At 40.4% G+C, this 13,675-nt stretch overlaps 1 protein-coding gene across 1 annotated transcript; it reads left to right on the top strand.

Annotated features, from left to right (window-relative positions):
- Nucleotides 1–5,036: 5,036 nt before the first annotated feature.
- Nucleotides 5,037–11,572, top strand: LOC117787054 (ice-structuring glycoprotein). Its single transcript, XM_034625499.1, has 8 exons — nt 5,037–5,069; nt 6,675–8,186; nt 8,247–8,550; nt 8,704–10,017; nt 10,108–10,155; nt 10,702–11,030; nt 11,102–11,348; nt 11,455–11,572. The coding sequence occupies exons 1-7, from the start codon at nt 5,037–5,039 to the stop codon at nt 11,345–11,347; spliced, it is 3,786 nt and encodes a 1,261-aa protein (XP_034481390.1). The 3' UTR covers nt 11,348; nt 11,455–11,572.
- Nucleotides 11,573–13,675: the final 2,103 nt, after the last annotated feature.

Genomic DNA, 13,675 nt, shown 5'->3' with positions numbered 1-13,675 from the left:
AAATCATAATATTTTTTTATCTAGTATTATTACATTTAAAATGGAAGGTACAGGCTTAAAAAATAATCTTAATAAGATTTTAAGGAGTATTTTAGGTTAGGAGTACTTGCAGCAAATGATTCTTGAATATTTTATAACTTTATTACGAACTGTTTCTCGTAATATGACTTAAGTATCAATTACACACAAGTAGTGGGTCGACCCTCGTTCTTTTTGCCCGTACAGACATTCACATGTCGGACACTTTGGTCACAGATTTAGTTGTGGTGCAGTGTCATAAACATTTGTCATAATTAACACAAATTAGGCAGCATTTGAATGCGACACGCTGCTGCAGTTGCACCCTGCCCACCTAACGACCTGGCCACCTCTCCCTCCCCTGTTCACCTGGACACCTTACAACCTACCCACGAGTTGATGGCTTCTACGCAGCATATCTAACTGCTGGCTAATCCAATTAACTTAATCTTGCATAACGAGTTTGAATAGACAGCAACTAGTACAGATATGCAACTGAAATGAATGCATTTGAGTACAAGTACGAGTGCGAGTGCGAGTGTGAGTGTGAGTACTCGTACTTGGTACGAGTATTCTAATTAAAAGTACTTTTTGTCAACTCGAGCAACTTGTGCCACTTTTGGCATTGACTTGGTTTTTACGCATGCAAGTCCAAGACAACTCTCGACTGGGCTAAAGTGCGTTCAATTTGTAAGTGGTTGGAGATCAGGTAAGTAGTATATATATCTTAATGCGAGTATATATATATATGTATGTAAGCGACGTGTCAAATGCCATCCACGTTATACTTTTCAAAATTGATTGCAATTTGCAAATATACATACTCATACTCGTATGCAAATGGCTCCCACATCGCTAACAGCATTCTAGGCCGATTTGGAGTAAACCAGTCGAGCAGATCAATAAAAAAAAGTTGATCCACAATTGATGTTCAAATCAAATCACTTAGCGCGCTTTTGGACGCGTGAGAAATGTCGAAAACTCAATTGAATGCAACAAATTCTCAGCTCAGAACTTTAGAACTCTAGAACTCTAGAGCTGTTGAGATGTTGAGCTGTTGATCTGCAGAGGCGTTGCCAACGCTCCCAATTAAATAATTTACAATTTTCTAGATTAGGCGCCGCCTCCGACAAGACGACATTGAACAATTGCTACTATTGAATCCATGACTCAGTCTCGGTCTCAGTCTCCGATTCAGTTCAGTCAGTCGGTCGGTTGACTCTTGAGACTTAGATCCGGTTTACTGGCTAGAAAAGCTGCTCGCCTGACACGCACACCTATTAAGGATCTGGAGATTATAGCCAAGAGTCAAGAGAACGTCAATCTATGAGCAATTAGCTGGCTAAACAAATGTGAGACAATTTTAAAAATTCCATTACAAGTCTCGAATTTTATTGCCAAATCTCTTGGATTTTTCTTCTTTGGTTTCATTTTGTTTTTGATTTTTTTTTTTTTTTGTTTTGTCGGGCGGCTTAGAATAATTAATGCCTGCGCCTGCCAAATGGCCGGGTGTTAATTTATGGTTGTCTACGTAAATCGCATATCGTAAATCGTAAATATTGTATGTTATTTCTATGGCATAATCGCCTGCTCAAACTCACAGTTGCAATTGCACATATTTTTGTATAAGTAGCTGACTTTTGGAGGTTGGGCAAACTGACAGACAGACAGACAGACAGTCAGAGAGATCTCAGAAATCTGTTTTGATTGTTATTTAGCTTGTTAGCTATTTCCTGCCTGCCTACGATTCATTCAGTTTTTCACATTGTTTACAATTATTCATCTATGTCAGATTGCAACATGAGCTTATAAGATGAAGAACATTTGCATAACATGCGTCGTTTTTAAAAGTTACAATAAATATAATAAATACATATATCCATGGAAAGAATGAATTTGCGATTAGGTGTTAATATTGATTAAGTCGTTATCCATAAAAAGACAAACTTAATAGACCAGTGTTTTATTTTAAGTAGATTGACTAGAGATTAAAGTTTGATTTTTTTACTAATAAAAAAAATAAAATAAAATAAAATGTAGAAACCACAATAGTTTTTTTTAATATCCAATAAAAAAATCATGAAATGAACATACATATCTGAACTACAATCATAAATTTAACTTGCTCACATTTTAAGATATAAATTTGTCTTTTGGCATCAGAGTCAGTTTAGAAATGTTTACAGAAAGTGCAAATAGTATTTTTAACTAAAGGTTTCATATTAAACTAATATATCAATTATTTCAGACATGGGGCACGTCATAGATTTCACATGCCCCACAGTACTTTTGCACAATATTCCACTAGGCGATGGTTATTATGAATTTTCTTGGGAGCATTTAGAGCACCTTCAAATATGACATAAGCTGAACAATTTCCGTTTGTTTCATATAATTTTAAGGCATAAATTTCACAGCATGAAAATCGCGCCGATGAACTGCTTTTTTGCGATAAATACAGAGAGCTTGTGCTACCTAAGGCCATAATTTCAAATGGCGGTAACTTATCCTGCAGCCAACGTCTAAATAACACGCATGCGACACGTTGTACACATACACAGACTCATAAAAGTGTGTGTTTTTGTATTCTCACATGGATAGAGGGAGAGATAGATAAGTAACCCGTTCGGCCTTTCAGTTAGTTGTAGCGTTTTTGCACTTTTCAAATAACACACAACGCAAAACGCAAAACGAGTTCAGATTTTCGATGCGTGTAGAATTAGATTTTAGATTTGAGATCGTTAATTGCGCAAAAAGGCAGGCGGCATAAAATATGTAATTTTATGAATATCTATTGGAAAATTTTGAAATGTTTACGCACGCGGCATGTACAACATGCATTTCGATTTTCAATGAGCGACAAACAATCTAGATATGCGCGTACTTATGCGAGTCACTGTATATGTATGTGTATGTATTGTAAATTGATACAAAGTTGGGAGAGATCGTACGTGCAAATTGTAAATGAAATCTAGATTTTTCAATTAAAAACTGATGCTGATGTTGAAGCGGGTGGAACAGCAGCTGGGAGGGGATGAAAGGGATGCTTAACAGCGTGGGGATGGGGAAGGTGTAGTAGTCTATATGGTTGTCAGGCGGATTTTTGGATTTCGTCATGATGTTAAGTAGGCAATGGTCGTGTGTGTTAACCATGGCCAGCTGTAGTCGTCGTCGTCGTCGTCATAGCCGTCTCTGTTAACCAAGTGCCTGCCCGTTGGCAATTACGTAACGCCCCGCGGCCAGAGAGCTCAGAGTGCTCAGTGCTCAGTGCGTGTGTGTGACAAATGCGCGACGGACGAACTAAACTCGACCAGTCCAACCGAAGTAGGTTAAAACTGCAGCTGACTAGATGGTAGAGTTTGTCAGTTTTCGCAGTTTGTAGTTTTCGTATTGGTTTGCAAATGTAAAAATTAAAATTCAATCAAATTGCGAAAACCCGAAAAAACGTAAAAACAGACAGTCGGACAGTCGGACAGTCAGACAAACAAACATATAGACTAAGAGGCAAAGCAAGCGACTGCTGCGTCAGCTGAAACATGTTTCATGTTCAATTAACAGGCCCAAAAGTCCCAATACCAACGACAGCCTTTCACTCTCCACACTGCGTATGCGTATTATTCTCCATTTTGTGCGATAAAAAATCACATCATGACACGAAATACTTAATTGGTCCATAAGGTTTATCGCTTCAAGCCAACTGGCATCAGCATTCCTTCTGGTCTGGCCTGATCTCGTCTAGTCTGTATTGGCCTAGCCTAGCCTAGCCTGGCCCAGTCTGTATTGGCCTGGTCTATATGGACTTCTAATTGAAATGTCAACGCGTGTGCTGCTCAATCAATTTTGCTGGTAAACGTTTATATGGTCTGTTTATGGTCAGTATGTTAGCCTAGATCGCCTAGATTTCATATCGATTCATATTGACTCGTTTTTAATTGATTTGCACGCCGTGTGGTGTCAAACTCAAGTCAGGGACGAAATGTGGCAACTATTGGCAGCAGTTGAAGTTGAAATGTGTCGTGGCGACTCCAAGACAGCTAATTAAAAACCACATTTGATTTTTAAGTTGGCAGCAAGAAGAAATGACGAGTAACACGACTCGTCAATTCATAAAAGACACATTTTATATCCTGAATTTTATCTATTTCGAATAAAATCCTATTTTATTTATTATTAACATTTATATCTTTCTTTCATATATAAAATAAGCGAAAACATTGATTGTTTTTCATTGAAATTGTCTTGTAAAAACTGTTTTTTTTTATCAGAGTAGTTGTAAAATATTTAAGGAAGCTCTTCAAACATATTAAATTATAATTTGGGGTATTAGAAGAGTCTCCTATATAAATTTTAATAAATAATAAAGCCTAAAAATAAAAAATATAAATAGTTATACAATAGTGCAGTCTACACAGCCAGCTCAGCTGTTCAGCAACTTAATGCTATTAGTTAGGTCATTTGTAGACAATATCCACTTATGGAACACGCCCGCACATGCGATTTGTGCGCGTTTTAAATCGCGGCGATACAAAAGTCACACAAATGACCTTAATTGCCAACAAGTCAACACTTGGTCATATCGCAAGCTATTCTATTACTTCTATCTTTGTATCTATGGGTGTTTGTGTGTTTCTGTATTTGTGTGTATGGCGCCTTTTATCTAACTAATGCACAATCAAGGCCCCAGGCACGCATAGACAGAGACAAAATTTATTGATAGCGACATTAATACCACAAGTTTGTAAATTTTTGTTAGCGAGCAAATTGCGTATGCATTTTTAAGTTGGCTGCATTTTTTGCACTACAGCTACACGCAATGGTCGCGATTAAAATCTAAATCAAATTAAGTCGCTTTAAAAGCATATGCAAAAAAAAAACAAAATCAAACTAAAAACTTGGCCAACAATGCAGCAGCAGCAGGCGCAGCAGCCACTGAGAGAACTGGCCAGAAACGAATGCAACGCACCACGCGCAATTTTGAGCCGTATTTCAAGCCGAGGCGTTTGCTATGATCTAATAAAATGCCAGAGCTAGAGTCAGATCAGTGCGCGAAGGTGGGGCCAATCCAATGGCAATTGACGATGCAGGTTGCAGGTTGCGAGAGAACCCGAAAACAAAGAGAATTGCCAACTGACAACTGCCAACTGGCAACTGCCAAGCCGAACAGTCATCAATTTTTCTGCAGGCAATCAGTCGCAGATTTCCAGCTCTGCTCTGACTTGAGTTGACTTCGCATTTTCCTAGCTCCAATATTTCTGCTCGTTTTCAATCTATCTATCTATTTGATTTTGTTGCTGCATGTGTGTGTGTGTGTGTGTGAGTTGATTTTTTTATTTTTTTTTTTTTTTGATTTTTCTGTCGCCAAACTGGTGCGTGGCTGCTGCGCATGCGTGTGAGCCAAAACTGACCGAACGTATATAAGCGATTATAGGGCCGGGCTGGCCAACAGTCAGCCGCGTTGCTCTACATCGAGCGAGCGTTGCGTGTGTCGTGTGCCGAATAAGTTTGAATACGTATCGAATCGAATACTCACGAGATTAAGTATACGCATACTCGAAAGGATATTCACATCGTACAACAAGGATTACATTACTGCTTATAAACAAGGATTTTGTGTGCTCAACTATATCATAACGTTTATTAACTCGAATTGAACTGTGCAGAACAAGTGAAATTATGAAGGTGGGTTTAATCATTCGAATATGCGAAATCAATATTACTGAAGAACTCTACGAAAATTCTATCAACGGACATTTTTGCTTCAGTTCATTAACAAATGAATACATTTTGTGATAAATGTGTAAAATGCAAATTTTACTATATAATTTATAATGGAAAAAGATCAATATTTCAAATATTTACAGAATCATTATACAAGTTTTAAAATAAAATATTCGCTATAGTGCATAGACTTAAATTACATAGAAAATTTACAGAATACTTATCAGATAGTTGAAAAAAATTTTAAAATTTATTTAAAAAGTGATATTTTCTAGTTTTGAAATTCTTAATCCAAATAGAACATTTTCCAAAATTCCAACAACCAAATGGATTAAATGGTTTGTTAAGCAAAATAATATAAGATATTGGAAAATTAATTTTTTTTTTAAATACAGAAACTGTTCCACAAATCAAGAATGTTTTATATCTTATTATTTCAGATTTTTTGTAGAAAAAACAAATCATTCGGTTAATCTTTAAAGTAGTTGATCAAAAAGTCTTAAGAACGTCTTAAATATTTTCAACACATTTATGTAATTGGTCTTTTAACATATATTTCAATCTTGTCAAAAAGTATTATACATATAATTTTTATTCAAGTTTTTTTTATTTTGATACCTCGAATTAATAAATTTATTGTATAAATATATATAAATGTTTTCTTACTTATCTTTCACTACACATATTTAATTATAAAAAATTTAATGAATAACTTTGTTGCCTTGGGAAAAATAATTTAGGTTCAGAAAAAACTACTATATAAAAGTGTTCGTAATAATTTCTGATCTTAAGAGTGAATTAAAATGTTTGTTGTCACCTCGAGATAGATAAATTTAGATCAGTATTTACTACCATATAAAAGTATTCATATTTATCTTTCAACTCATATTTTGTGCTTACATACAAATATGCTACATAATTAATTCCAATGTCAACAGCTTCATCTGTTCACGCTGCTGAGCTTGGTGCTCAGCTCATCGCTGGCAGATCCCTCGCCCACAGTGGCACCCTGTGTGCATGCGGATGGCGCCGCTGGCTACTCGTATGCACCGCCAGCTGAAGTCAAGTTCTCCATAACGCCAGGAGTGACCAAGTACAGTCAGACGCCTGCCATTTCCAGCTACTCGGAGAACGGACACCTGCTGCACACGTCCGTTGGCAGCGGAGCAGCGTCCTATGAGTCCACGGCGGGCATTGCGGGCTATTCGCACGGCGGACTAACGCAGATCAACAAGTACGTGGCTCCAGTGCAGAAGTCACTGTTTACGCCCTCGGCAGAGTACGGTGGTCCAGGGATCACCTATGCGGATAGATCTCCAGCTGCCAAGTATGCAACGACGGTGCCCTCTGGCATTGAGCTGAAAAATCTAGTTTCGCCTGCCTTGACCAAGACGCTGCTGACATCTCCAAGGCTGGAGAACGCCTATCTGCCTCCATCACCTGCCCTGACCAAGGTGGCCACCTACTCGTCGCCTGGTTACTCCTACAGTCAAGCCACTCCAGCCATTTCCAAGGAGGCCACTTACACCTCGCCCTCGGCCTCCAGTTTGCCATACTATTCACCGAAGGTGACCACCAAGGTGGAGACTTACACCTCACCGGGCTACACATACTCCAAGGCCACGCCAGGTTTCTCCAAGGTGGAAACGTACAGTTCACCAGGCTACAGCTTTTCTCAAGCTACTCCAGGCATTTCAAAGATTGCCACCTATTCCCCTTCGGTGTCCTATGGAGCTCCTGCTATTAGCAAGGTTGCCAGCTATGCTGCACCTGCTCCAATATTGACATCATCACTGCTCTCCTCCCACGGCACAGGTTACTCCGGCACTTATGCGCCCGCTCTTTCCAAGACCTATCTTCCAGCTGCACCTGCCCTTGCCACGCCCTACATCTCTGCACCTGCCAAGGTGGCAACCTATGCCGCTCCAGCACTATCCACTTATTCGGCTGCTCCTGCTCTGACCAAACTGAGCACTAGCTATGGAGCAAGTGGCTCCGGTGCCGTCTCCCATCAATATGTCTCCAAGCCAGCAGTGGCTACTTATGCAGCTGCTCCTGCTGTCACCAAGATTGCCAGCTATGCTGCACCAGCTCTGGCCACCTATTCCACAGCTCCTGCTGTGACCAAGATTGCCAGCTATGCCGCACCCTCAATCTCCACGTATTCCTCAGCTCCTTCCCTGGCCAAAGTGGCGACTTACAGTCAGGCTGCGGATGTGTCCCACCAATACATCTCCAAACCAATTGTCGCTGCTTATCCAGCAGCAGCTCCTGCCATAGCCAAGGTTGCCACATATGCTGCTCCCGCAGTCTCCACCTACTCCGCGGCTCCTGCCATCACCAAGGTGGCCACCAGCTATGGCAGCACAGGACATGGAGGAGCTGTCTCCCATCAGTATGTCTCTAAGCCAGCGGTTGCCACCTATGCAGCTGCTCCGGCAATCACAAAGGTCGCCAGCTATGCTGCGCCAGCTCTGGCCACCTATTCCACAGCCCCCGCTGTGACCAAGATTGCCAGCTATGCTGCTCCTGCCCTTGCGACCTATTCCGCTGCTCCTGCGATCACTAAAGTAGCCACCAGCTATGGCAGTTATGCCAGCTCTGGACATGGAGGAGCTGTCTCCCATCAGTATGTGTCCAAGCCCGCTGTGGCCACCTACTCAGCAGCTCCTGCGGTGACCAAGATTGCCAGCTATGCTGCTCCAACTGTGTCCACCTATTCAACGGCTCCAGCAATCTCAAAGATTGCCAGCTATGCTGCTCCTGCCATTTCGACCTATTCAGCTGCTCCTGCCATCACCAAATTGTCCACAAGCTATGGCGCTTCTGGACATGGTGCAGTCTCCCATCAGTATGTGTCCAAGCCAGCAGTGGCTACCTATGCAGCGGCTCCTGCGGTCACCAAGATTGCCAGCTATGCTGCTCCAGCTATTAGCACTTACTCCTCAGCTCCTTCCCTTGCCAAAGTGGCGACTTACAGTCAGGCTGCGGATGTGTCCCATCAATACATCTCCAAGCCAATTGTCGCTGCTTATCCTGCAGCAGCTCCTGCTTCCTATGCTCCCGCTGTGCCGGCGATCACTAAAGTGGCCACCAGTTACGGCAGCTCTGGTCATGGCGCTATATCCCATCAGTATGTCTCCAAGCCAGCAGTGGCTACTTATTCAGCAGCTCCTGCTGTGACCAAGATTGCCAGCTATGCTCCTGCCATCAGCCCTTACTCTGCAGCACCTGCCATCACCAAGATTGCCAGCTATGCTGCTCCAGCGATTTCCACATATGCAGCTGCTCCTGCCATCACCAAGGTGGCCAGCAGTTATGGTAGCACAGGACATGGAGGAGCCGTCTCCCATCAGTATGTGTCCAAGCCAGCAGTGGCTACTTATGCAGCTGCTCCTGCTGTCACCAAGATTGCCAGCTATGCTGCTCCTGCCCTTGCGACCTATTCCGCTGCTCCTGCCATCACTAAAGTAGCCACCAGCTATGGCAGCTATGGCAGCTCTGGACATGGAGGAGCTGTCTCCCATCAGTATGTGTCCAAGCCCGCTGTGGCCACCTACTCAGCAGCTCCTGCGGTGACCAAGATTGCCAGTTATGCTGCTCCTGCTATTTCCACCTATTCAGCTGCTCCTGCCATCACTAAAGTAGCCACCAGCTATGGCAGCACAGGACATGGAGGAGCTATTTCGCATCAATATGTCTCCAAGCCCGCTGTGGCCACCTATGGAGCTGCTCCTGCCTTAACCAAGATTGCCAGCTACGCAGCTCCTGCCCTTTCGACCTATTCCACTGGTCCGGCCATCACCAAAGTGGCCACCAGCTATGGCAGCTCTGGACACGGTGGTGCTGTCTCCCATCAATATGTCTCTAAGCCGGCTGTGGCCACCTATGCAGCTGCTCCGGCCATCACCAAGATTGCTAGCTACGCTGCTCCAGCTGTGGCCAGCTATGGCGCAACGATCTCCAAGACTTATTTACCAGCTGCTCCAGCAATTGCCAGCTATGGAACTGCACCTGTTATCAGCAAAGTGGCCACTAGCTACGGCGGATCAGCTCATGGCGCCGTCTCGCATCAATATGTGTCCAAGCCGGCGATAGCCAGCATCGCAGCTGCTCCTGCCATTGCCAGTTATGCTGCCCCCGCAGTTGGCCACATTGCCACAGGCTCTGGAATTGGCGCCAGCTATGCCAGCTCTGGACATGGAGGAGCTGTCTCTCATCAGTATGTCTCCAAGCCAGCGATAGCTACCATTGCTGCCGCTCCAGCAACTGCAAGCTATGGCCATGGTTACTCCTCCGGCAAATTGGGTCTGGGTCTGGACGTAGGTCTTGGCTACGGAGCTTCTGGTCATGGATCACTCACAGCTCCAGCTTCAGGTCACGCCTATGCCAGCAGCACGGCCTATGGAATCAATGCGGGTAAGTCAAATTTAATTTAAATGCTACTAACAAAATTGACAAGTAATAAAAGCTAGCCGGCTGTAAAAGACCCTGTAATTCTTAAGTGTGATTCCTGTATTACAGTGTTGTGCTTTTAAGCATTAGCATTACTTTTGAATTACCATTGAAAAAAGTATTGCTAATGAAATTTCATTTCACAAAAAAAATGGAGTGCTAGTGACAACTTTTTAATTAATAATGCTAAAAAAAATCAATTAATTATTTATGTTTTTGAATTAGGATTAGCATTGCATTATTTTAATATAAAAAATTTGGTACTCCAAAAAATATGTTAAATAAAGTTTTAATATAAAATATTTGGTACTCCAAAAAATATGTTAAATAAAGTTAAAATTTATGGAAAAAAAAGTTAAAAATTAATACAAAATTAAGGATACTCTTTTTATTTTTAGAAGATTTTCGTTTTGAAAGTAAAATTTAATAAATCAAATAAAAAGATTCAAAATTTTAATTTATTTTTTGCTTCCAAACAACTTTAATATGCTACATATATTAATTTTGCAGGTAAATTAGGTTTGGGAACCGCAGAAGGACATGATGGTTCCTATTATGGTGCTATTTCACTTGGTCATGCTGCCGTTTCGCCTGCACTTAGCTATCATGGAGCATTGTCACATGCCGCTGGTGGCTTGGCGCATCTAGACGGTTCGCTCGCCGACTACAGCCATGGACATGGCATAGGTCCATTTGGAGCTGGATTCAATCGGTATGCGCCCAGTGTGTCTGCACTGAGCGCACACGCCCCGCTGACACCCGCTGCCTACTTGAAGTCAGCGCCTGTGGCGCAGCACGCGCTGCTGAAGGTGTTGCCGGAGAAGCATCTGGAGCACTTTGTAAGTTATCAAAATATATATATATTTACTATATTTAAAACATATTTATATTTCATTTCTGTGTTGAACAGGATGCTCATCCGCGATATGCCTTCGAGTATGCTGTGAATGATCCTCACACTGGCGATAACAAGCATCAGCGGGAGGAGCGCGATGGCGATGTGGTCAAGGGAGAGTACTCCCTGGTCGAGCCCGATGGCAATGTGCGTACCGTGAAATACTACGCCGATTGGGAGACGGGCTTCCATGCCGAGGTCATCAACAGTCGCGATCAGGGTAAAGTTGTGGCCAAGCGTCAGACAGCGGCCAAATCGTGAGGTAAAGTCTATAAATTCATGTATTGCAATGCCAGCCTAAGTCGTCTTTCTCGCTATCTTTCTCTTTTTCTATCTTTCTCTTTCCTTCTTCTTCTCTTTTAAAACAGTGCCTGTGTTATGATCAGTGACTTGTTTTGTTCGCCAGCCAACTGTAAATAGCCTACGATTCAATCTTCTTCTCATTAAACATTAAACGTATTTATGTAAACTCCACAACGACAAGAATAAGACAGAAAGAAGAGGGCCGCCATCTTGCACCAGCACGTTCTTCGTTATCGTTACTCATTATAAATATCTATCTATCTCTTTTGTGCTCATGTGATAAGCATTTTCAATTGAACTGCTTGCGCTGCTCTCTATCTCTCTCCCTCACTCATTACACTGCGCGTTTCCGTCAATGTGTGTATACATGCATACATACGTAAATATGTATATATGTACGTGTATATATTGTGTAAATTGTAAATTGAATAAAAACTTTTTAGATACTTTGTGTCTATTTTTACAGACTGATCAAGGGCTGCAGCAATCATAAAATTAATATTAACCAAATGTTTTTTTTACTCTAATCAGACTTTTTATTGTAAAAATTATGTAGAATCAAAATAGATGCCAAGTAGAAGTGAAATTGATATTCCGCAAAGAAATCGGTTAAGATTTATCCAATTCTGATGCAGAATGAAAATACAGGCCAAATAATGATAAAATTGACAATCCGGAAGAAAATCGGATAAAATTTTACAAGGTTATGACATTTTGAATTTTTTGGAAATGTGTCAAGGGAACAGTATGGAAAAAATTGACAGTAATGGAAGAAAAATTAGGTTTTCCAATTTTGATGCAGAATGAAAATACAGGCCAAATAATGATAAAATTGACAATCCGGAAGAAAATCGGATAAAATTTGACAAAGTTATGACATTTTGAAGTTTTTGGAAATGTGTCAAGGGAAGAGTATGGAAAAAATTGACAGTAATGGAAGAAAAATTAGGTTTTCCAATTTTGATGCAGAATGAAAATACAGGCCAAATAATGATAAAATTGACAATCCGGAAGAAAATTGGATAAAATTTGACAAAGTTATGACATTTTGAATTTTTTGGAAATGTGTCAAGGGAAAGAGTATGGAAAAAATGGACAGTAAAGGAAGAAAAATTAGGTTTTCCAATTTTGATGCAGAATGAAAATACAGGCCAAATAATGATAAAATTGACAATCCGGAAAAAAATCGGCAAAAATTTGACAAAGTTATGACAATTTAAAGTTTTTGGAAATGTGTCAAGGGAAGAGTATGGAAAAAATGGACAGTAAATGAAGAAAAATTAGGTTTTCCAATTTTGATGCAGACTAAAAATACAGGCCAAATAATGATAAAATTTACAATCCGGAAGAAAATGGGATAAAATTTGACAAAGCTATGACATTTTGAATTTTTTGGAAATGTGTCAAGGAAGGAGTATGGAAAAAATTGACAGTATTGGAAGAAAAATTAGGTTTTCCAATTTCGATGCAGAATGAAAATACAGGCCAAATAATGATAAAATTGACATTCCGCAAAGAAATCGGGTCAGAATTGACAAAGTTATGGCAGTTTGAAGTTTTTGGAAATGTGTCAAGGGAAGAGTATGGAAAAAATTGACAGTAATGGAAGAAAAATTAGGTTTTCCAATTTTGATGCAGAATGAAAATACAGACCAAATAATGACAAAATTGACATTCCGCAAAGAAATCGGGTCAGAATTGACAAAGTTATGGCAGTTTGAAGTTTTTGGAAATGTGTCAAGGGAAGAGTATGGAAAAAATTGACAGTAATGGAAGAAAAATTAGGTTTTCCAATTTTGATGCAGAATGAAAATACAGGCCAAATAATGATAAAAATTTACATTCCGGAAGAAAATCGGATAAAATTTGACAAAGTTATGACATTTTGAAGTTTTTGGAAATGTGTCAAGGGAAGACTATGGAAAAAATTGACAGTAATGGAAGAAAAATAAGGTTATCCAATTTTGATGCAGAATGAAAATACAGGCCAAATAATGATAAAATTTACATTCCGGAAGAAAATCGGATAAAATTTGACAAAGTTATGACATTTTGAATTTTTTTGAATATGTGTCAAGGGAAGAGTATGGAAAAAATGGAAGATTTTCTAAATAATCCGCTTCTACCAGCCTATAAAGTTGTAAAAAGAAGAGAAGCGTCAGAATTCCACCCACAAAAAATACCAGTCTAAGATGTCTGTGGACGGTAGTTCACGTTAGTGACTAAAGCATACGAAGGTATTCAAGTATATATTTAATTTATGTTAATTTATAGTACTTTGTTGAA

This window comes from Drosophila innubila (assembly GCF_004354385.1).
Source record: "Drosophila innubila isolate TH190305 chromosome 3L unlocalized genomic scaffold, UK_Dinn_1.0 0_D_3L, whole genome shotgun sequence".
NCBI lineage: Eukaryota > Metazoa > Arthropoda > Insecta > Diptera > Drosophilidae > Drosophila > Drosophila innubila.
Note: the sequence above shows the minus strand (reverse complement) of the source record. Positions and strands in the feature narration are given on the sequence as shown.